The following is a 24,564-nucleotide window of genomic DNA, read 5'->3' as shown; positions in this document are numbered from 1 at the left end:
GGATCAAGAGCCCGGTGTGGCCAGCCGTGGCATCTTCGGAACCAGCATCATCCTGTGCCTTCATTTGTGATACAGATAAGAACATGCGTAAACCTACCCGGGTAGTGAAAAGAACATATTCTATAAAACACACACACACATCAACAACTTCCATGGACCCTTTCTTCATTTGAGTTTTTATTTTGAGTTTATTGTGCGCTGTGCACTCAGGAAGCCTTCTTAGGTAGGCAGGGAATGTAAATAACTGCCATTTATTTTGTGTAATACATTTGTTCAAATTTACCTGTTTTGTGTTGTCTGTTCTCTGATGACCGTTTACCATTTCAGGCTCCACAGTCGTATCTAGAGCTTCTGAAACTAGCCCAGCTTTATTTTCTTAATGCTTAAATAAGGTATTAGTTACACTAACCTGAGAAAGCGGTTACAGACAGGAGTGATTTGTGATCGTAGGGTATCTGCAAGAATGAAAGGGAAAGTTTATAGGACTGTGGTGAGACCTGCGATATTGTATGGATTAGAGACAGTGGCATTGAGTAAAAGACAGGAGGTGGAGCTGGAGGTAGCAGAGCTGAAAATGTTAAGGTTTTCGTTGGGAGTGACGAGGATGGACAAGATTAGAAATGAGTTTATTAGAGGGACAGCACATGTAGGATGTTTTGGTGACAAGGTGAGGGAGGCGAGATTGAGATGGTTTGGACATGTGCAGAGAAGAGACATGAATTATATTGGTAGAAAAATGCTGAAGATAGAGCCACCAGGTAGGAGGAAAAGAGGAAGGCCAAGGAGGAGGTTCATGGATGTGGTGAGGGAAGACATGCAGGTAGTTGGTGTGAAAGAGGCAAATGTAGAGGACAGGGTGGTATGGAGACGGATGATCCGCTGTGGCGACCCCTAATGGGAGCAGCCGAAAGAAGAAGAAGAAATGACCATTCATGGAAATAAAGTAAATACCATATCTGATTTAACATAAATATTTATGTTAACATGAAATGTATAGAGATGTGAAAATAATTTTTTAGCTTAGGTTTAGGTACACATTTTGCCTCAACTGTATGTACTTTATAGCAACACAGTAGTTGTAAATATATATATATTGCTTTTAGACGGTTTGGTGCTATTTGGAGCTTAATCAACCAAGCAATTTCACACAGTTTTAGTTTTAATGGTGCAAAAGTAAGTTGCCTTGTGTTGCATCAGGTTTTCACAACATTCGCTGCAAAATGACTTGTGGAAAATTTGCCTTGTACTTTGTACTCAGTTGCCTGCTCTAAACAATTCACACCATCATTAAGTAAGGGGCCATTTCTGTGTTCATTTGAGTAAAACTGCAGAGTATTTTATGTCTTGCTGAGTATCTCTGGAGTAATGAGGACTAAAGAATAATTAAAAGCATTTTAAATAACTGTAAATATCACACTACCTACCTACTACCTGCATCTACAGCAGTTTAGATGGTAATGACTGAGGGACAGATGATGAGTGCATTCAACAGCGCTTTTGCATTTTCCAAATTATAAAATGCTTTCCATGAAACTGCCCCAACTACTGTTGTAGATAATTAAAAGCAAACAATACCTTTTGTAAAGTTCTGTAATTTGCGAGCATGTCTTTATTTAATGTATTTATTAAACACTTCACTTTCCAAATCAAAATAGTATTATTCAGAATTAGAAACAAATGGCAAAATCATTTATGCTGTAGTGGACACTCCAGAAAATCAGCAGGGTTATGATTGTGTTATTTTTTTTCACTCTCCCTTGTATAATGAATAGTGCAGAGTATCTGAACAGCACTTGTCTAGCTCTGGCTCAAGGTGAGGGTGAGGGTGAGGATGAGGATGAGAGAGAGAGAAAGAGAGAGAGAGAGAGAGAGAGAAGGGAAGGGAAGGGAAGGGAAGGGGGGGGGACCATTCTTGCCTGATCTCAGTTTTGTACTGCAGAAAAAAACGGAAACAGACGTTATTGTTTGAAAGCTATAACCTACAGCAGATTACGGGTCATGCTCTGATACAAGATGTGAGGAAAATGTCACTTATTTTCTGACTAACAAACTTATTTCTGACTATTTCAGCATGAAAATGCTGGAAGTATATATCAAGAATAAATATTTAAAGAACAATAATAGGCTAGTACATAAATAAAACATTAGGAACAAAAAAGGGCAGTGCCGTGGTTAGATAGTACTAAAATTGACATAGAGTACATGAAAAATTATCAGACCAATATGACTTTAGATAACTTTAGGACCGTTGACCGGTAAAGTGAATAACACTGATTATCTCTGTTGGGGGGTATATTAGGCAGCAAGTGAACATTTTGTTCTCAAAGTTGATGTGTTAGAAACAAGAAAAAAGAGCAAGCGTAAGGATTTGAGTGAGTTTGACAAGAACCAAATTGTGATTGCTAGATGACTGGGTCAGAGCATCTCCAAAACTGCAGTCAGTATGTATTAAAAGGGGTCCAAGGAAGGAACAGTGGGTTTACTGGTAACATAGTCATGGGCGGCCAAGCGTGTGTGGAGCATAGGCTGGCCCATGTGGTCCAATCCAGCAGATGAGCTACTGTAGCTTAAATTGCTGAAGAAATTTTATGCCTTTCCAGGCAGGACAGCCTGGAAAATCTTCCCCTCAAACCTTTGCAAATACTGCCCTCTACCGACAACACTGTATACTCCATGATGCAAGATCATGTCGTCATCTCTACGCGACGAATGTAGGTTAAAGGTTTTAACCGGTTACAGCTGCAACCTGAGGTAACTAAAGTGAAGAAGTTATGTACAAAACAATGAACTTCAGCAGAATTCTTGCTTTGTCAAAGACAGTTAACCTTGGTAGGACTTTACTCTCGGCGCGACTCGGTAAAGAGATGACCTGCTGCCATAGGACACCTCACCGCTGCGTGCAGTCTAGCTCAAGGAGTTTAGCGTACGCCAAAGATCTGTTCCTAGGAAAAGTGAATAAGGTGGGTGTCTGGGTTAATATTATGTAATGAAATTAGATCAAGCATGTCTGACCCATGGAAAGACCACTACTTACAGGACTTGGTGCCAAATAGCAGAACACACCTTTGAATGTTTTGCAGCGTCCAGACCTTGGCAGCTTGGAGGTGTTTTTGTTGCATTGAGAGGAAGTACACAATATCAGGCAGGTGATTATATTGTTAGTGTTGATTGGAGTAGTTATGTGGCAGTGAGTGATACATAACTTTATACATAAAATTTTAAGACAGAGAACATCTGCCTTAAAATTTACTTTCAGAGTACAAATAAATAATTCATTAGTGAATCACTCCAGTTATCAGAAATATCAAGTAATTATATTGGTAAAATGTAAGATTGACTGTTTTGAGTGCACAGACTAGGTTCAGGGAAGCTGCCACCTATGACCAGCACATTTGTCTGGATAAATACACTTCTTCTGTGACTGGATACATAGAGAAGTGCATTTAGGATGTTACTGTGGAAAAACATAACCACATGTGCTAACCAGAATGCTGTGGATGACTGGTGAGGTACATGTCCTGCTTAGACAGAGAGATGCTGCCTTCAAGTTGGGAGTAGAAGGACCACTCTGGTCAGCCAGGGCTCAGATTTCCAAAGCCATCACGAAAGCAAAACACCAGTATGCACAGAAAATTAGCAATCAATTCTGTGATACTAAGGAACCCAGATGCAAGTGGCAGGGCATTCATTCCTTAACTGACCACAAAATCACATCAAATGCCAGCAACAGTGACCCCCATCTCCCTAAAATGTTAGAAGATGGAGGACACTATCTATAAAAAATATAGAAAGCTGAACTCCCGGATAACATACCAGGGAGAGTGCTCAGGGACTGTGCTGACCAGCTGGCAGGTGTCCTCACAGACATCTTCAACATCGCCCTGAGCCAGGGTGTGGTTCATCCCGGTGTTGAAGAAGTGAGGTGTCTCAATGATTACCGTCTGGTAGCACTGACTCCCATCATGATGAAGTGCATTGAGCATCTAGTCAAGAGGCACATTTACTCTGCTATGCCCACCTCACTAGACTCACTCCAATTTGCATACCGTTTCAACCGTTCCACCAATGACACCATCTTTTACACCCTGCACTCTGTCCTCTCACATCTGGACACAAATGTCAGAATGCTGTTTGTTGACTTCAGCTCAGCATTCAATAAAATCATCCCTCAGCAACTGGTCGAGAAATGTTCTTTTCTCGGACTTAACACTTCACTCTGCAGCTGGATTCTAGACTTCCTGACCGAGAGACCACAGTCAGTGCACATCATCAGGCATCAGAACATCAGGCACCATCGAACTGTGCACAGGTGCCCCTCAAGGCTGTGTACTCAGCCCAGTGCTGTTTACTTTGCTCACCCACGACTGCACGGCAAAGTCATAATCCAACCTCCTCAGCAATGATGATGAAACACGATACAGTGAAGTATCAAGAAGTAACAAGAAGTCTCTTAACGTAGACAAAACAAAGGAGATTGTTGTCCACTTCAGGTAAAGGTTGGGTGTCCACCCTTCCCTGCTCATCAGTGGCTCTGTAGTGGAGAGAGTCAGTAGTACCAAGTTTCTTGGTGTACACTTCTCTGATGACCTCACCTGGACCACCAACTCCACTGTAAAGAAGGCACAGCAATGTCTTCACTTCCTGAGGAGGTTGAAGAGAGCCAGCCTCCCCCACCCATTCTTACCACTTTCTACAAAGGATCTGTAGAGAGCATCCTGGCCAGTAGCATCACTGTGTGGTTTGGAAACTTAAAAACTTCAGAACGCAAGACTCAACAGCACAAAGTGAGCACAGCTGAGCCCTAAACACTCTGGTGCCACCCATGATCTTGCTTTTTCCTCCTTAATGGTCAACTATAGGTATTAATGGGCATAACATGGACATTAACGCACACTCGCATTCAGCCACTTCACTGTACATTAAAAATGCACATTGGACACACTAGCACATCTGCAGACATTTGCACTTACTGTTTACTATAGACATTTGCGCATTCTGTTAATTATTACACACTGGATATTGCGCACACTTGTACATTGTGTAGACTTGTAAATTCTAGATATTGCACATTAGAAATTACACATGGTCACCCTGACTGTGCACTCACACTTAACTTACTTTGTTCTTACATTACCTACATAATGTTACTCTTGCTGTTTCACTCTCTATACACCTTGGTCTGTAGTAATGGCATTTCATTCTTTTGTATACTGTGTATGTGAAATAAAGCTTGAGTTGAGTTGGTGTAATACAATTTGCCCTTATCCTTTTGAAAAGTTTGACTACAGCTTTATCTGAGTTACAAATATTTTTTTTTTCAATCTATTCCTTTCATCAGAATGAAGTCTTTCCATATCCAGAAATAAGTAATGAAGAATTAGAAGAGATTAAACAGTTTGTTGCTCCAATTGAAAAGTTTTTCAGCGAGGAAGGTGAGTGATGAACAGTTGCTTGAAACAGTGCATTTTCTAATTGTGAAGTGAAGCCATGTTTAATACCCAACACCTCCCTTAAGTTGATTCGAAAAAGATTGACGAGGATGCGAAAATCCCACCTGAAACCTTGGATGGACTGAAATCATTGGGGCTCTTTGGAATCCAGGTGCCTGAGGAGTTTGGTGAGGGACATCTAAACACCACTGGACATCTACACATTTAATGAGAGACTTAGTCTCAGGGTTAAGCCACTGAACTATGTGTTCCTTTTTCAGGTGGCCTTGGTCTCTCTAATACCATGTATGCCCGTTTGGGAGAAATCACATCCCTTGATGGAGCCATTGCTGTCACACTTGCAGCACATCAGGCCATTGGCTTAAAGGTGTGTTGTTTTCGAAGTAAAAATACACACACACACACACACACACACACACACACACACACACACACATCAACAATAACACATCTGCTGTTTCAATGTTTCATGCAAAATAAGGTTACAACTTTATCAGTGCTGTAGCTAAATTATTATACTTTTATCATGAGTTCATTAAACACTGAAAAATTCCTCCACCCCAGCAGGAACTTGTGTTCATGGATTTCATTGACAATTATTCATTCAGAATGACAATAATAACATGACCTTATACAAAAGTCAAAAGATTATATATTTTTTGTGTTCTATAGTTTAAGTAACCTTGTAATAAAAAGTTTAGAGCTGATCACATAGGGCCCATCAGTTTAGCTTGTGCTGAACATCTTTTACATGACTTTGTTTAACTTCCAGGATTCCATCTTCATTTCCAGGCCATCTACATATCAAAACCAGAAAAACACATGAACATGTAAAAAAAAAATCTGGAAAAAGGGACGTATTTGTTTGTATTGATACCACCATGGTGTGCATGTATTTATGATCATTGTATTACTGTAAAAAGAAAAAGCTTAAGCCTTCTTCACAGCTGTTTCAGTTTCAGTTAATGACTGTGTTTCAAACAACATGTGAAATTGATGATCATAAGAACCTACTTGGTATAATTAATTTACACCAATTTCACATCAATTTGATTTTGTTTTCTCTTCTTTCCATTTACTTTCCATTTTGTTAATTAGTAAAAAATACACATTTAGGTTTTTGAAAACATTCTTAATTACAGCATTCTTTTAAACCAGTTTAAAACTTGCACAGTACTGAATGTTTATGTAATAGAAATAGCTTATAAACTTATAAAAATGTATTACATTTAATTCTGATTAATTCTTCAAAACAAGTTTTTGATAGTAGTGTAGTAGGTGGCAAAAGTACACATCCTTCACTTAAGTAATAGTACAGATAACTACAGATGTTTTAAAATACTCTGGGTAAGTATTGACTATACTTTTGTTACTCAAGAAACTCTGACATTCAATTGATTTAAAATATTTAATTGCGATTAATCACACATTTTGATCTGTTCTAAATGTACCATAATTCATACTTTTCATAATACTAATTTTTTTTTTTCTAGTTTATTTAAAAGTAAATATTTCAAGCTTTCTATTCATTTATTTATTATGTCTGTGGGGCAAGTATTCACTGAGACTAATGTTGTTTAATTTATGCAGAGAGATGACAGAGACGGGAGAGCGTGAACCCTGTCTGTTTCTTTTTTCTTTTACAAAAGCACAGCATTTTGTTGGTTATGATTGTATACAAATAAAAGTAGACCCTTTTTTATATTCTAATGATTTATTGCTCTTTACTGTACGATCAAAAAAGACAGTAATATTATGTTCAAGTAATTATGTTCGTTTCGGGGTATTTATCATGGCGAATTTTGGTGCTGATTTGAGACTTGGCGCATCAGTATAACATGTTTACTGATTAAACAATATTTGAGTAAAGAAAGGACATCCTGAATAAACATGTGTTGCATTGAAGGTTTTATTTTCGCCTTTTTCACTTATTTATTTATAATTTTATATAGGTATATATTTACCTGGGTTTTGCTGTATTGAAGCCACTGAGGCAGCATATTAAACTCTTGGAAAAAATTAATTACCAAGTGAAACCTCACATACAATGTTGTTTTAGGGAATCCTACTGGCTGGAACTGAGGAGCAAAAAGCCAAATACTTGCCTCGACTGGCTTCAGGAGAGCATATAGCAGCATTCTGTCTGACTGAGCCAGGCAGGTCTGATGCCATTATCATTACATTGCACATTCAAAACATTCCATGCTTTTTAATTTTAGAAAATGAAGAATGTTTGAATGTCCTCTTTGTTTTAGTGGAAGTGATGCAGCCTCTATACAGAGTCGTGCTACCTTAACAGAAGATGGGAAACATTTCATGCTTAATGGCTCAAAGGTGACTATCAATTATTCAATTAAATGTAATTAAGTTTTATTTGTGTAGCACTTTTAACAATGGATATTGTTCCAAAGTAACTTTAGGGAAGTAAAATTCTAAATGTATAAACCAATCTTTATAAATGTTTCCCTAATGTGCATGCCAATGGTGACAATCAAGGATGGTACGAGATGAAAGGAGTAAGACTGTAAGACTGTTCCTAAGCCATTGTAGCAGACTGTTTATTTTAATTACAGTCCAAATCCATCTCCATGGTTCTTACGTTTAACTCTGCTCAGTAACTCCATGGATCGAATGGTCTCCATGGATATTATGGTCTCCAGTTCTGTCCAGAGTTAGGGAGTTGAACCCAGCAGGGCCATAAAAAAAAAAAATGGACAGGATTACTGGTACCTCAGAAGCATGTTTAACTCGAGAGGGCAGAAGGCAATATACATAGACATGAGGGATCTCTGGAATATACCACTGTCCCACCACACCACTGTCAAACTTGATTTAACTTGTGAGAGTGGGAGATGACATCATCCAAACATCACAGATCTACTCCTTTACCTAAGAAAAATCTATTTACTAACGGCTTGTTTAAGCATCACTGAGACTGCAATAACTGTGAGGCTTTGTAAAAGAAGGAAGCTCTGTTTCCACCTTGCACTTTGAGTGCAATTTTATCATTATTATTTAACTTGAAATTACTTCAGATGGATTTGGTGGATTCAGGCAAACATTATTTCTTGAATTTTTTTCCATCATAAATTCAGAAACATTTAATCAATAAAAAAATGTAAAAGAAATATAAATAAGAATAACATGTACATTTGAAATATCAGAAATTCTTTTGTTTTACTATGGAGATATACATGGCCATAGGCTCAAAAAAAAAATTACTACTAGAAGACAGCAATCCCTGACATTTCCAGGTGACTATTGAAGACTTATGGAACTTTGTAACTTTTTATGTAGCACTTGTATTTTTAAGCCTTTATGTTAAAGAAACCATAAACATCCTTGTACATATTTATCAAACTATTGTTTCTAAACAATTTTCAACAAGCCATAAATATAGTGAGTCAGCCAAGATATATTGTCATTTAGTTTTTGACTTTTTTTTGGCTGTTTTTGACTGAAGCCAGTGAAGATAAAGTTGGTCTATGGTGTATCTCACTCAAAATCCTGTTCAAAATGCATGCATCAAATCAGAATCTTAGTGCAGGTTTTTTTTTAGTTCATAGCTTTTAAAAAGCTTTTTTTTGTCATCTACAGAAAACATTCAGGTTTTCTGTACAATGTATTCATCCTAATTATGGGAAATTTGATAACGGGAGGTGGTAGCTTGGTGGTTAAGACGATGAACTAAGCCACACCAAATTAAGGCATTGGACTAATGTATGTATGAATGTAAGTTGCTCTGGATAAGGGCATCTGCAAACTGATATTTTATACTTTTTTTTTATAAATTGTAGAAATATATACTATGTTTAATTATGTGTTGTGAAGAAAATGTCACTTGCAAGTCTCTGTCACATTACTGCAGTTTGCAGCAGATGTTATAGAAAATGTTTTAGTTGAGATCTTCCAATTCTTATTATTTGCATTATTTTCTTCATGCTTAATGCAGAACTCAGTAAAGATAAAGATAATTTTTTTTTTTATTAAAGCTAAAACTGGTATAAACAAAGATTGTGCACATTTTATTTTTGACCCTTTTAAGATCTGGATTTCCAATGGTGGCATGGCAGACATCATGACAGTGTTTGCAAGAACAGAGGTTTTGGACAAGGACGGCCAAAAGAAAGACAAGATAACAGCCTTCATTGTGGAGAAAGCGTTTGGTGGAGTGACCAGCGGCAAACCTGAGGACAAGCTGGGAATTAGAGGCTCTAACAGTTAGTTCCCATCCTTGATCTCTAATGATCATTAAGTACTAATATGTAGTTCATCTACTGAATTTTGCCGTAAATGTACACTATATCATTTTTAAAGTAATATTTTGTGTGGATAAAAAAATGCTTTGTCTATACTCATTACTTGTTTATGACTACTTTAATTTTGCCTGTTGTTTTTAGCATGTGAGGTGACATTTGAAAATACGAACGTGCCAGTGGAGAATGTGATTGGTGAAGTTGGTGGTGGTTTTAAGGTGATTACACAGCGCCACACTGAGTAGTGTTCTGCAGTATTTAAGACAAATTAAGTTGTCAAGTTCAGCATATCATTAGTGATGGATTTGTGATGCATGTTACAGTGTAATGCGTTTGTGCCTCCACAGATTGCTATGAACATCCTGAATAGTGGAAGGTTCAGCATGGGAAGTGCAAGTGCAGGAATGATAAAGAAGCTGATTGGTATAAAAAAAAACTATGAAACTAATTGTTTTCTACTTTAAAACACTGAATCATGAAAAATAAGCGTTGCTTTGTTTTACAGAGATGTCGGCAGAATACGCAGGCACCAGGAAGCAGTTCAACAAGAAACTTGCTGAATTTGAAATGATTCAGGTATGACTGTCACTGTAGGCTAATGGCAACTACAACCTCAATTCCAAAAGTTACGATGCTGTGTAAAATGTAAATAAAAACAGAATGCAATAATTTACGAATCTCACAAACCTATATTTTATTCACAACAGACCACAGAAAAAATATCAAGTGTTTAAACTGAGGAAACCTATAATTTTATGGGGGAGAAAATAAGGTAATTGGGATTGGATGGCAGAACACAACAAATTTGGTATGGGGCAACAGAAGTCAGGAAAAATAAAAAAGTGCTGGAGAAACCTTTTTTTTTTTTTTAATAAATAGGTCAGTTGTCAACAGGTCAGTAACATGATTACCTTTATAAGACTCTTTTTAAACCCAGAGTCCCTAAGAAATAACTGTATCTGCAAAGTTTATCAGAATAATGTTCCTCAGCTTAAAATTAAAACAGACTTGAATATGCCATTATCTACAGTACATAATATCATCAGAAACATCTCTGCTCAGGATCTTCAGGACCTCAGGTGGCACCTGTAATGGAAATCACTGCTTGTGCTTATACACCTCCAGAATTAGTTTTTTTGTGAACACAATATATTGTGTTCTCCACAAATGAAGGTTAAACCTCTATCATGCAAAGTAGAAGCCATATGTAAAAATGACCTTCAGACAATGCTAAACCGCATACTACATACTACATATTACAAAGTGGCTTGATAGTAGAAAAGTAAGAGTGAGACAACAGTTTTCTCCTTAAACTCCAGCAACTCCAGCAGATTCAATGAGGGGATGCAAAACTGGGGAAAATGGCCCTGTCCCAACATGTTGCATCAGTCAAATTCAATACATATATATTTTTTTTTTAATACAAATTTTTTTTTTTAGTTTAAACATGTTTTTATTATGAATAAAATATTTAAGAAATTGTATTTATAATAATTATAATGATGTTTATATAATATATTTATAAAATATTTACTACAATATTTTTTATTACATTGTGCACAGTTTCCCAGTTTTTTTGGAACAAAATGTTTTTGTTGTTTGTTCTACAGGAGAAGTTTGCTATCATGGCCCAGAATGTGTTTGTGATGGAGAGCATGGCATATCTGACTGCTGGAATGATGGACCGGCCTGGAGTTCCTGACTGCTCTGTTGAGGCAGCCATGGTGAAGGTAAATTTGTTTAGCCCAATTTTAACAACTCGAATGTTTGCCTTTTTGTGTTTGTCTTGTCTTTGAGTTTTTAATTTTTGATATAATTAGTTAGCTGATTAGCAATAACAGAGAAGGAAGGAGGAAACGTCTTGTCTTTGAGGTAGGCATCTAATAAAGTCCTTGGCAGCAACGTTATCCATCTGATTATTTTTTTCCTGAGAGCAGTTTACAAGATCAAATATGTGCCTCCTCCATATGTTGCAGCATATTACAAAAACCTCCAGAAAACCACAACAGTGACAAAAAAATGTAATTGTTTACAGGTGCTGTTATTTGCTGCTTTTGGATTTAGTGTTTGTTCGCACTGGTTTAATTTAATTGAATTGACTTTCACCAGAATTCGTAGACAACGAACTTTGCCAGATTTGATCGATTAGTTGTTGCAGCCCTAACTATAACACAGTAAAAGCTTTTTATTGGCTGATTCAAACACATTCATTTATCAATCTATCAACCCCTCAGGCAACAGTGGGAAATAAAAACATTCAATAGGTGAATGAATGAATGGATGAATAAACAATCAAACAAATACATAAATAGGTAAGTAAGTAGTTCAGATGTATTTCATATTTTTGGTGTGGTATTTTCATGTGTTCTGTGTGCAGGTGTTCAGCTCTGAGGGTGGTTGGATTTGTGTGAGTGAGGCATTACAAGTTTTGGGAGGAGTTGGATATACCAAGAACTACCCCATTGAGCGGTACCTCAGAGACTGTCGAATTCTGCAGATCTTCGAGGTATTTTTGAGTGCACATTTAACTTCTATTCTACACATTGTTCCACTTCTATTTTTTTCACATGTTGTGGTTTATCAGACTTTATTTTTTATTAGTTTGTTTGTTAATAACTCTGGTGATACACCAAATATTGATATAAGGAAATAATTCTTGTTTTTCTTTAGTCATCTATGCAATATAAATGAAATTGTGGCAAACCACATGACAGCTGTTTAACACATGCCTTTACGCATATACCATCCTTCATTTCCACTAAGCACACGGGTGTGTTACTTTAGGAAAGAACAATTGATTGTGATTTTTTTTTTGTCTTTTAGTGATGTGTAAATTGTAACAGTTGTTTTAATATGCCTCCACTAGAGGGCACACACAACTTGATTGGAACATGTCTCATAATTTACGTTTATCTGCTTGTAGGGAACCAATGAGATCCTAAGGATGTACATTGCTCTCACAGGAATGCAGTATGCAGGCAAAATCCTAACAGGAAAAATCAAGTATGTGTAAACTGTAAATATGTCTGCCTGCTTAATCACAGTTAAAAAATGCAGCAAGGTAAACTGCTTGTTTGTGGCTGCCTTTTATAGCGAGATGAAAAAGGGGAACGTTGGTGTGGTATTTGAGATTTTGGGAAAGAAGTTAAAGGACTCTTTGGGAAGGACCGTCGACTTTGGCCTGACTGGCAAGGATGGCGTAGTTCACCCCAGTTTGACGGTATCTAAATTTGGTTCTTCACTCTTGTGCTCATATCATACATTTTTGGTATCGTAATTAAGTACTGCATATTTATATAATATTTTATATGCACACATCTTTATAGAAATCCAGAAGTAAAAGATGATGGATGATGGTGCAGGCTGTTACAGAAAACTAATCACTTACTGAGGGATGTGATCTGCCCCAAAATGAATTTGCCACCCCAAATTGTTACAATGTTTAATTTATAAAAGAATTACAACTCAAATTAGAATTTAAACTATGCTTTAATCTGGAATATCCAGGAGATGTATTCCCCTGTCTTCACTTACCTTATATTAGCTATAAACAGTCCGTCCTAAACTTTTTAAGTGGTCCATACACGGTCATGTGAAAAAGAAAGTGCTTCGAATTTTATGGTTTTATATATATCTGGACACTATCTGGTCCTTAGATCAGGTCTTCAAATTAGGTAAACACACCCTCAGATGAACAACACATGATCTTTTACAGGTCATTATTTATTTTTACAAAACACAACCTGAATTGGAGAAAATATTGGAGACATTGTGGTCACAATTAGATTTGATTTTGATTAGATTTGATTTGGTTGTTTGACTTAAAATACAAATTTTTCGATTCATAATTGGAGGAAAACAACATGCATTTTTGTCTGAAAATTAAAGTACATATTGCAACCAAAAGATTTAATAGTGTAAAAAAAAAATGTTGTACTGGTTCATATACAAATAAATGAATATTTCTTTCTCCCACAGGAAAGTACAAAGATGTTTGAGCAGAATGTGGCCTTGTTTGGCTCTACTGTGGAAAGTCTACTCTACAGATATGGAAAGGTAAATCTATTCTACTGAATGCTCACTAAATGTTTAAATAAATATGTTGATTTATTTATTTACATACATTTTGCAGAAATTCTCTGGTAAATTTGCTTTTTTTTCCTGCCCCTGCAATAGAATTTCTGTATTCTTCCTCAGTTTTCCTTTGCCTTTTGGGGTTTTATGTGATCACTTCCTCTTCAGATTTTCAAATACTGCCAGAGAAAAAACTCTATTGGTTTAACATCCCAGAGTGTTGCTGGTTGCCATGAGGAGGTGGAGGGTAATTAATGTGGGCCTGTAGAGTATTTCTGGGACCGCCTTGATATTCCCCTATTTCCTGTTGTACTGAGGTAATGTGTGGCCTCATGTGTAAGACAGCTGTTCTGAGTTCTCATCACCCTGTCTTCAATATTTAGTTAAAAAAAGAAGACCATACTATTGTAATTAGGACTCCAGTCACAAAGAGACATGAGATTTCCGGATGATGTTTTTCTGGTTGATTCAAACACTGTTTATTTTCTTTTACATGTGAAAGAAATCTTTAAAGCAATAAATCATTACTCCACCACTTACATCTGCACTGTGCACGGAATATGTCAAGTTTGAAAAGAGTCACAATGCATGCACTACGTATGTGACAACTGACTGAAATCTTTTATATACATTTCTTTTGCCACTTCTATGCTGTTATTTGGACAGCATCATTACATAACCTTTGTTTTTGTTGCATTTGCCTTTTACAATTAATGGTGTTTTTTTTAATTGGTCAGTTGTGTATCATTGTGTGTTTTAGACTATAGTAGATGAGCAACTAGTGCTGAAAAGAGTGGCTGATACACTGATTAATCTGTATGCGATGACAGCAGTGCTCTCCCGTGCCAGCCGCTCCATCAGCATCGGCCTTCGCAACCACGATCATGAGGTAAATAATCCACCATCAATCAAACCTGTCTACCAAATACCAGACTGCCTTTTAACCAAACAGACTATCAGCAGCATCTATTCAACTAAATTGAGCAGCCTTTCAACTACAAACCTCAAACTAACCTCACATGAAAACTATACACTACAAAGTAATATGCATGAAACCCTGCAAAAAGTTTTTCCCCTTATTGTTTTATATTGTAACACTTAAGTCCTATGCAGAGGTCTTTAGGAGCATAAAAAAACAATATACAAAACAAATATACAAACAAATGGTGATTAAATCTATTTAAAAGACACATGTATAGTCATGTATGCCTCTCAAACACCACAAAAAAGCAGGAAGTAACTACACTGGATACATTTATAATTTATTAATTTGTATTTTATCCATATTTTTACCAAGTGGATAAGAAATACACAGGAAATACACTAATGATACTGTACATCTTAGTTACTTATTTAATGATTGTGTGTGTTTAAAATTCAATATAATTTGAGAAACATTAACAAAAAACAACAAAAAAAAAAGTATCGCCATATTGTTTTACTTCCATTGCATTGAAAAACAGATGCAGTACATCACAGATGTACATCACTTTAGAAAGCAACGGTGCATTGCTTTTTTGCAGTGTGAATACACAGTGAGGTTTCCAAGGGTGGATGAATGAAATCACTGAATACATCAGGAGCAATTAGTAAGAACACGTTGTAATAAGGTTTCCTTGAAAAAAATAGAAAAATAGAAACATGTTTCATGTTCGGTCTAACATTTCATGTTAGGTTTCATCTAAATGTGATGTCTGAACTTGACAGCTGGCATAGTTCAACTATCATTTGTAGCCTGCCAGCCAGTAACAAGCCAATATGAATCTGTACAGAGTTCAAAATGAAATCACTAACATTATCCTGCCAAGAGAAAAGGCATTCTGTTCTGGAAAACTTGGTTCCCACAAATCTCTTTTTCTTTTGGGCTGAAAGTGGCCAATTCTGTTAATTGTGTGATGTCCACACCTCAATCCAAAACACGAAATGAAAGGAAGTAGATCAAATAGACTTTAATTATTAAAATTAGGGATGCACCGTATTTCCAGCCGCCGAAAATAAGGTGGTAAAAAATAGTATTATCGGCTTTTGGCTGAAAGAAAAAAAAAAGGCTAAAAATACAAACCGAAAATATGCCACACACCCCCAGCACAGAGAGTGAGAGACTATTTAGTGCAGCATCTCATGCTCTCAATGGAGGAGGAACCATCTCTTCTGCCAGAAAGCTGAGCAACTGCTGTTCTTGAAGTGAAACCTGCCACTTTTATTGAAATAGAAACAGTCCAATTTGCTATGTAAAATTTGTGTAGCCTTAAAAACTTTGTTCTTGACTTTGGTTCTAGTTTGTATTACCTCTCTTTTGTACAATTATTGTTACATTTTATGTTGAACTTAATGAAAAATAATATGTTTGTTGTAAAATATTTTGTTTAATACTTGGTTTGATACTTTTTTTCTAATTTGTTGCAATACTTTAAATAAAACATTGTGATTTATTTTATTGATTTCTAGTTTTTCAGTTCAGATGATACAATTTCACAAAAAAAAGCATAATATTAATACAATCAATTATGCAAAAATTATTTGCATAATGAGATAAGGCTCCAGTTGTGTTAAATAGTAAGATTAGTCTAATCAAGGGAAGTAATAATGACACCATGCTGAATTATTTCATCCTATATTTCTGTTCTTATTGTGTTTGATGACTTGATATTAACTACTGCAGGAACACCTTTTGTATTAGAACAGCTGCATTCTTCATTCTTATTCTTTGGTCTTTGCTGTGAAACACTAACAAACAAGCTGTGTTGTTTTCTACAGTAACACATTGTTCTTTTTTTACTGGAGTAGGTGCTGCTCGCAAACACCTTTTGCAAGGACGCTTACTTCAAAAACAACTACTGGATGACTCAGATGCAAAAAAGTGAGTACAGCGTAAAACAGTAATTGAGACCAGGCCTGGTACATTTACTAGCACTGCAAGACAAAGCTCCAGCATGTAGAGTAGAGTTGGCACTTAAAACCATGAGTCACTCAGCACTGCATAGCCTTCCAGTTACACTCAAACTAATTGTTTCAGCTGCATGAGACACCTTCTGTCACTTCTGCAGAATGGATTGGTCTGTGTCAGTAATTGAAGTATGTTCATTGCAGATTCCCCCGAGAACAATGACGCCAACATTAAGAAGATTGCTCAGGAAGTCCTGGAGAAGCGGGCATATATCTGCTCCCACCCTCTCGAAAGAACATTCTAATGTAGTGCTTGTAACTACTGTATTTGAAAATGCTAAACACTTTCTGGATGATGGGTTTAAGTCATATTGACAACCTTGTGTAGCTTTCCCACTTTTTTCATTTAATAATAAAAGTTTCATGTGTTAATTTAACTGAATATGCAATTTGCCATCTTAATCTTATCAAAATGTATTATTGTAAATACTTATCACCATGTTTTTTCTATACTACTTTACTGTATTAATTGAACAGAATAACATTTTTATTCTGCTTAATTTACACTGAGCTTTAATGATACACAGTAGCTCTGAAGTCTGATGCTGTACCAGCCTTGTTACTTTATATAAACCTCTAGATTGTTGTAGGTCCTCATTTCTATGACCTTTCGCTTGCTATGGGCACTAGACAAATCTGTGTACATCATGGTGGTATTCTGAGGTTTTTGGAAGACATACAAACTTTTTTCTTCATCTGAGAGTGGCAGTGCAGTTCGCTTGTGTTGAAAGGAGTGTGGTCTCCAGTAGCGTCTGTTGAAAACAAAAAAAACCTTTTGAAAACTGCAGTTTCTAGTTTCTTAAACTTTCTTCATACAATATACTTTTTTTTTTTTTCTTAGCCATTAATCTGTAGTAATATTTTTTTAAGTTTGTGCTCAAATCCAAAGGTTGGAATCGATTTTTACTCACCTAAACTGGCACGTCGTCTGTGTGTGTGATGAACTGATGTGCTCCAGTTCTTCTTCCTTTTTTGTGTCAGTATATGGCAAGGGCTAAAAAAAATAATAATACACAGTGGTTTTACTATTGTTTCAAATGTGTGACTGTTTATACAGTCCTGTGTTTTTAGGTACACTAAATCAAAGTATATAAATGTGTGTGTGTGTGTGTGTGTGTGTGTGTGTGTGTGTGTGTGTGTGTATATATATATATGTGTGTGTATAGATAGATAGATGTGTGTGTGTGTGTGTATATATATATGTGTGTATAGATAGATAGATGTGTGTGTGTATATATATATATATAAGCTTCTTGTCCATTTTAATTTGCTTAATCACATAAATGTATGGGTTGTGTAGATAAATCTGTACCAATGATCCCTTCCATGCCCTCAGAGATCGCTTCATAGGCTTGTCTTTCAGAATATCATGAAGTTTATCCAGGCCTGCTTTTCGCATATAGTATTTGAAATCTGAAATCCGGCTGCAACTTGCAGATTTCTTATCAGGCAATATTTTGCTGAGCCATCTGGTGAACTGAGCATGTGCAGCTTGAAGCTGTTCCTGATGCAGAGCTTCTCCTAGAAAAAGCGCAAAAAGAATGAGTTTAGGGAACGTAAAAAAAAAATTGCCTATTGTGATTGTATGGTCAGAATGTTACCTGCGAGGTGAATAGTAAGTGGGACTTCTGGCCCTAATACAGCAGGTGGTTTCCTGTAAAGCTCAAAGTCTTTGTGGCGTTTGCTCCAAGGAAATCTGTTCCTGTTCAGGAATGGCTTAAGTATGTTGTCATGAAGAATGTTCTCTTTCCAGGGCTGTTCATGGAGGAAAAATATTCACACTGTAATAAACTGTGGGTCAAACTGTGTTACATGTTCAAATGAAATAACATCCCGTTTTCAGATAAGCTTAGTCATATAGAAAGAAATATTCCTGTAGTGTGAGCTTTGTCAGATGGTGGTCCCACAAAGTATTTCAGCAGATACATTTAAAAATACTGTAGCAGAAACAAGTAATGCCTGAAAAGCATGACTAATTGCAACATGACTAGGGAAATCACTTACAAAAATGCTTGTGAATGTATCATAGGAAATAATTTCTATCAAGAAAATAGAACAGTTAAGAAAATGTAGGCTGATTACTGAAGTAATGACATGGCTTCTCCAACGTGTGTAAACTGATTAAACAGAGAAGTATCTGTTAATTCTCTAAAGCAGATGTTTGATTTATTCAGAGTCATTAGTTAAATATATGAAGCACCAGTGTGGCACAAATCATAACCAGTTCATATTAAGATGTCTTATTTATAGCCATGAATTAATCAGTAAAAGGTTGTCACCAGGCAGTTATTTATACGGAAAATTTGTAAGCAAGGCCTTTATGTAGCTGGCATATAAAAATCTAATACCCCTGCACTAGAGGATATGATAAGACTTTCCCTGTCATATATTTTTCAAGACATATTTGTGCAGTTGGCTTTTGTTCATTTGTGAACAATAAATCACATATTCAATGAAACTGATAAAGCTTGTGTCTTAGAGAAGCCTGGTCATATGGTTAAGCCCTTTGCAGTTATCTATTAATCTGCATTAGTCATGTCACATTATAGGCAACCAAATACCCACTTAAGATCAGAGGTGGGGGTCATACAAACACAGCATTAAAGAATCTGTAATCTTGCACAAGCACTCTGGAATGCCCATAAAACAGTGGATTCTCAGGAGGTACATGAAACTCGCGAGGGCTAACAGTGAGCAAGACTGTGACAGCACCTTTCTAAGCTCCTCCAACCGAGCCTCGTTGGGGTGTTTGGGGTGTTGGTTGGACTCTAGGCTATTCTTGAAATCATAACAGACGAAGCCATCGGGAGAACGCCATGCAGCACGAGACATGGCCTCCTCAGCCTTACGCTCAGCCTCTATGTCCACAGGGACCACTGTGAAAGAGTGGTAATCCTGGCTATAGGTGAACCTGCGAGTTGGCTCCTATAAACAGATATATAGTAAGTTATGTGACAATTTCGAACCACATTTCTAGCATTCACAATTAAATACATATTAGAATGTACTTATTTAAGAACACTGGCTTTATTTGGACCCACAACACAGTTAAAAAAAAATTTGTATGCTAGTAAGAAAATACAATATTTAAAATACACAGCTGTCTTAAAACTTCTGTTTGTTTTCAAAATCTGACCTTTGCCATTTCCTTATACATTAGCTCTTTAGCCAGACTGGTGCTGTTTATTTTCTGAATACTGTAGTTGTACACAGGCTGACCATCTTCCACTTTAGCTACAAACACTGTTGGTTTTTGCTTCTGTAAAGCACTTGATGCTCTTTGTATGTCCTCAATGTTGGCCTGAAATGTAGCCAATAAAGTACATACTTTTATTCCTATTAGACATAATCTTGTCTCTATTATATGTTTATGCATGATTAAAAATACCTGTATATAGTTTTTGGAGTAAAGCCTTTCATTTGATTGATTCTGTTTCCAAGACAGATACTCTTTATTGTAGTTGTCGATGGGTGTATTTGTCCTCCTCTCTGACACATGAGGATGGATAATAACCTTTCCCTTGATGCTGTCTGGAATTGGTCCCTCTACCTCTCTGCTAGGAATGATTCCAAACTCATTCCTTAAGCTTTGAACCATTTCAGCTGATGGAAACATGTTGTTTTGAACCACTTCTTCAAGTTTACTCACTTTGCACATGTGATTGATTCTAAAACAAAAGATCAAATCAAATAAAAGCACAAGGTATAACAATGAGTCTGTAAACAGTTTATGCATATTCAAAGTATGTGTGTCTACTCTTTATTTACGTCTTCTTTACTTATATTTAAGTGCAACTTGGCAAGTATTTCTTTTCAAACACCCTGAAAATGTTGTTACATAAAAAAAGATTCTAATATTTTGATGAATTAATATTTTCTCACAAAATAGTTTTTGGAATGATAGAATTCTTAAACCTTAACCTAGTGACTCGGTATCAGGATGTATTTGCTGACAGAGCTTTTAGAGTCACTCTGGTTAAGTGTGTCTGCCAAATGGCATAACTGTAAATATTAGGCAGCAAGTGAACATTCTGTTAAATGGTCAACTATAAGTAAATTAGCAACTTTGATGTGGGCCAAATTGTGGCTAGATGACATTTGGCAGACCACTGCAGACCCTCAAGCTCCCTGCCTTGACAGCTCAGAGCTGTTTTGGCAGCATAAGTAGCACCTACACAGCATTGTTAGAATTTTATGGTTGATTTGTGTATAGATTTGTTTTATAAAAGACCATTCATATTTTAAACATTGTAAATGCCCAAGACTCAACATCCAATTGTGCACTTCTAATGGTGCATCTACAAATTGAACAAAATAATGTATGAGGTTTCTGTGTGTATGGCTTTTCTGAACAGTACCGTACCGTAACATGGCTTGTAGGCAGGTGTAGGGAACTGCATCCCTGATATACAAAAGAGGTTCTTTCATTATGGTCTCTAGTGATTCTTGGAGATGAACTGAACTCATTCCAACATCCAGAATGCCATAGAGCCTCTTTGAAAAGCTCAGACCTGAGTTATAAAGAACTTTGATGTGTCTCTCTTCTAGATCCTCAACCAACCTGTGAAATAAATAATTCCATAACTATGGCTTTACAAAGGGACAGCTACTTTCAATATTTACTTGATTCTAGCAGTTTTTAAAATGTGTCATTATAACAGGCATAGTGTGGCATGAGGACTTGCATTGTAAATGATTAGAATGCATCTGTGGTAAATTAGCCAAATGTGGTGGGTCTTTGAATGTTTTGGATAAGTTAGAATTTTTGTAATACTTCTAAAATTCTGCCTTTTTTATGTAAGTAATATTTGTATATTTCAAATATTGACTGAGTCTTAACAGAGCTTTAAAATGACTAAATGGTAAGCCCAAAGAGGGAATACTAGCACTTCTTCATGCACTGTAGTTATGCGATATCTTACTTAAAAGGCACTGTTTCCCAGAGCTTTTTGATGGCTTCATCCTTTAGTCCTTCCAGTACAAAAAGATGTAGATCCTTATCAATGATGTGAAAGCCTGTTAAAGCATTTAAGTATTTGTTTTCTCTTTCTGTGGCATCCATTGTATAACCCTGTAAGATTCTTTGAGCTGTTTCTTTGTTATAGCATTGTACATGAAATGCCACCGTGTTGATTCTCAAAATTTCAGCCTCCAATTTTTCCAAAAATTCAGTATTGTATTTCAAAATGTAAATTATGCGGCCAAACGGGAAAGAATCTTCAGTTTTGTCAGAATTAAGTGGGTGTGCTATTTCAACCTGCACCTTGAGCACAGAGTTGGCTTTGAGATAATGACCAGCTGGCACAGAATTGTGCTGGGCATTTAGAGCACCTGCTGTCTCAGGCTCATTCTTGTCATCTGACAGCCTTTGTACTGAATAGGAAGCTCTTATAGGGAGGTTGAGCTTCAGATACCTGTATCCTTTAAGGAGTTTAGAAAAGTTTAGCTTGGCAATACCATATGGGTCGCAAAGCTTCTTCATCTCTCTAAATGGGCTGTAGATTGTATGTTTAGTTGGGACTAGAGCTGTGCTGGCTAATTTGCTATCAGTGGCCTCTGTGCCAAATATTGCTGGACTAGAAGCAATTTCTTCAGCTTTCCTATCACGGTCATGAACCTCAATTTCCAATGGTGGTCCCCTAAGAAACTCAAGCAGCTCTTCTCTCCTAAGGAGGCCAGTGAGGATCACATTCACATCATTGAAATATATTTTTGATCCGTGATTTAACCCTTTGGTCCTGTGGGCAGGCAAGTTGTGGAACTTGTACTGGCAGTAAACAGGCATGCATTTATGCTGTAAATACAAAAAGAATTGAAAAACTAATTACACAAAATGTCTAAAATACTAACACAAACTTTCCTTTCCATTATAGCCACATCCCAAAACATGTACAGGCCAGAATGCTTAAGTGCTAGGTTGTGACAGGTTGACTGTATGGATGTTAGCAGTCTACAATTAGTTTTTTCTCCTAGCTATAGAATGTGGGGCATCACAGAGACCTTCTAGGCATAGACATTAATGTTTTTATACATAGAGATTTTTTTTTCTATATTGCAAAATTACACAAAAATTACTATTCTTTTACTTTACCATTTTATGTCAGATTTAGAGAGGTTAAATAATAATAAAAAATAAAAAAAATGAATCAAAGAGAAAGTCTTATATAACAGACTACCTCAAGCTCATTGAATGACACAGGACTAGATGGCAGAGAAGATGCTGAAAAGATTGTGATTGCCAGTGGGTTGAGTTCAGCTTTGAGTTCTTCAGACAAAAGCGGTTGATCCAGAGCGATGCTGCACAAGACCTTAAACTCTCTTCCATAGCGGGTCATCATACAGTCTGTCAGCGACATCTCTCCTGCCACATAGACCAGTAATATTCATTGTTAAAAATGGAGAAGGAATGGCATCATAATTTAACACACAAATTACACTAAGTAATCACAGTAATAAATTGTCTCAAAAACAAGAAGTGACTGTCAACTACCTTAAAATAGTCTGAAAACTTTTACTATTATTGACAATATTAATAAAATCTTTTTTCTTTTTTATTCGGTATCCATTTGTTTGAATTTCTTAATATACTGCAGACACCTCACATTACTTTTTTCTCTTTCTTTTTAAATTCACAAAAAAAAAAAAAAACATTTTTTTTTTTTTTTAGATCTACTTAAGGTATTTTACTTAGCCAGTTATACACTGTCTAAATAATAATAGCATTGTATAATAGCCTCTATTCTTTTCAACCCCACAGTGAAAGTAGATTCATGAGATTTGTCTGGCTTCACTTTATAGGAGAAAGGCTGAACTGTATCCCAAGTGAAAGCTTTCATCAGAGGCTCCTGCTGTGGCTCAGAGTAGGACACATCAAAAGCCAAGCAAGCAGTTGGCTGGCTTAGACTGGTGCCATTCCACAGCCAATTAGAGGCCTCAGAAACCTGGGCTCTGCAGGACGACCATTCTCCCAAATCCACCCCTACAGTGCACAGGAAGAGCAGAGAAACCCCCCCAAATGCTCTCATACCATGTTACATAAACATACTGCTTGCTGACGGGAAACACATGGCTGAACTGCATAATAGACGAATGCAGCTGATCAGTCTTCTGCCTGTATAAAAGGCTAACTTGCAGCTGGTGGCCAATTTCTGAGTGTTTATTTCCTAAACCTCACACAAACTGATTTTTAATAAGTACCTGCAAGAAAATACATGACCTTGAACTCCGCAGAGGCAACACCATTTTGGCATATGTCATTTTCTTTTAATGTCTCCTGGATGGTTTTCTGAACATGTTTCTTCTTAGACACCATCAAGCTGCTGCCCTTCAATGTGCCACTCTTTGCAGAGTCTGAAAATAGGGGAAATAACACAAATACTAATGAAGGTTAATAGATTTCCAATTGAAAGAACAACATTTCAAGCATTTCAGAACTAATGATGTTCTAATGATTCTCAAGGCCAGAGATGCTCAAACTAGGGCCTGCAGGACATGCCATATATAAGAAGAAAAAAATAATGCCATTTCGAAAAATAATGACCATCTTTAAGTCGCTCATTAGAGGTCACTAAATAGTTCTACAGTGGTCCCCTAGATTTCACGGGGGTTACATTCTAAGACACGAATTTTGGACTCACTCCCGCGGCGCCTATGGTACCTTAGTGAATTTATCTAGACATTGTCACTTTAAAACAATAATGTGTTTTCATAAATTTTATAAAATTTGTTAGTAAAAACATAGTTTAAAATGTTATTCCCAACGTTCCTTAACATTCGGTCCCGCTGCTTATATATGAGAATAAATGAGAGGAACCATTGCTAATTTAACTTTTAATTAT

General features: G+C 36.5%; 2 protein-coding genes across 4 annotated transcripts in view; one reads left to right on the top strand and one right to left on the bottom strand.

Moving 5' to 3' along the window:
- The first annotated feature begins 2,671 nt into the window (after positions 1-2,671).
- On the top strand, positions 2,672-17,103 carry acad9 (acyl-CoA dehydrogenase family, member 9). Its single transcript, XM_083534153.1, has 18 exons — positions 2,672-2,960; positions 5,339-5,432; positions 5,516-5,617; positions 5,711-5,817; positions 7,510-7,610; positions 7,706-7,784; positions 9,496-9,670; positions 9,851-9,924; positions 10,054-10,129; positions 10,212-10,282; positions 11,317-11,436; positions 12,084-12,212; positions 12,630-12,709; positions 12,800-12,926; positions 13,685-13,762; positions 14,541-14,669; positions 16,568-16,640; positions 16,871-17,103. The coding sequence occupies exons 1-18, from the start codon at positions 2,772-2,774 to the stop codon at positions 16,969-16,971; spliced, it is 1,905 nt and encodes a 634-aa protein (XP_083390279.1). The 5' UTR covers positions 2,672-2,771; the 3' UTR covers positions 16,972-17,103.
- Positions 17,104-17,246: 143 nt separating this feature from the next.
- The window catches only part of cfap92 (cilia and flagella associated protein 92 (putative)), a 12,178-nt gene continuing 4,860 nt past the window's right edge, over positions 17,247-24,564 (bottom strand). For all 3 annotated transcript variants that reach the window (XM_083533941.1, XM_083533940.1, XM_083533942.1), the window contains exons 9-19: positions 23,924-24,076; positions 22,903-23,087; positions 21,649-22,520; positions 21,090-21,287; positions 20,115-20,394; positions 19,863-20,027; positions 19,439-19,651; positions 18,328-18,481; positions 18,039-18,247; positions 17,638-17,720; positions 17,247-17,478 (exon numbers count right to left, since the gene is read on the bottom strand). In XM_083533941.1, coding sequence (XP_083390067.1) covers positions 17,286-17,478; positions 17,638-17,720; positions 18,039-18,247; positions 18,328-18,481; positions 19,439-19,651; positions 19,863-20,027; positions 20,115-20,394; positions 21,090-21,287; positions 21,649-22,520; positions 22,903-23,087; positions 23,924-24,076 — 2,705 coding nt within the window. In that variant the 3' untranslated portion in view covers positions 17,247-17,285. The remainder of the gene's footprint in view (positions 17,479-17,637; positions 17,721-18,038; positions 18,248-18,327; positions 18,482-19,438; positions 19,652-19,862; positions 20,028-20,114; positions 20,395-21,089; positions 21,288-21,648; positions 22,521-22,902; positions 23,088-23,923; positions 24,077-24,564) is intronic.

This window comes from Silurus aristotelis (assembly GCF_946808225.1).
Source record: "Silurus aristotelis genome assembly, chromosome: 28".
NCBI classification, from domain to species: domain Eukaryota; kingdom Metazoa; phylum Chordata; class Actinopteri; order Siluriformes; family Siluridae; genus Silurus; species Silurus aristotelis.
The sequence above is the reverse complement of the archived record's forward strand: the minus strand, read 5'-3'. Positions and strand labels throughout refer to the sequence as shown.

Excerpts from the sequence above, each read along its gene's own strand:
- acad9 (XM_083534153.1), top strand. The coding sequence starts at position 2,772 with ATGTACAAAACAATGAACTTCAGCAGAATTCTTGCTTTGTCAAAGACA. Across the intron at positions 2,961-5,338 it reads TCCTAGGAAAAGTGAATAAG|AATGAAGTCTTTCCATATCC; the intron begins GTGGGTGTCTGG and ends TCCTTTCATCAG. Across the intron at positions 16,641-16,870 it reads GATGACTCAGATGCAAAAAA|ATTCCCCCGAGAACAATGAC; the intron begins GTGAGTACAGCG and ends TGTTCATTGCAG.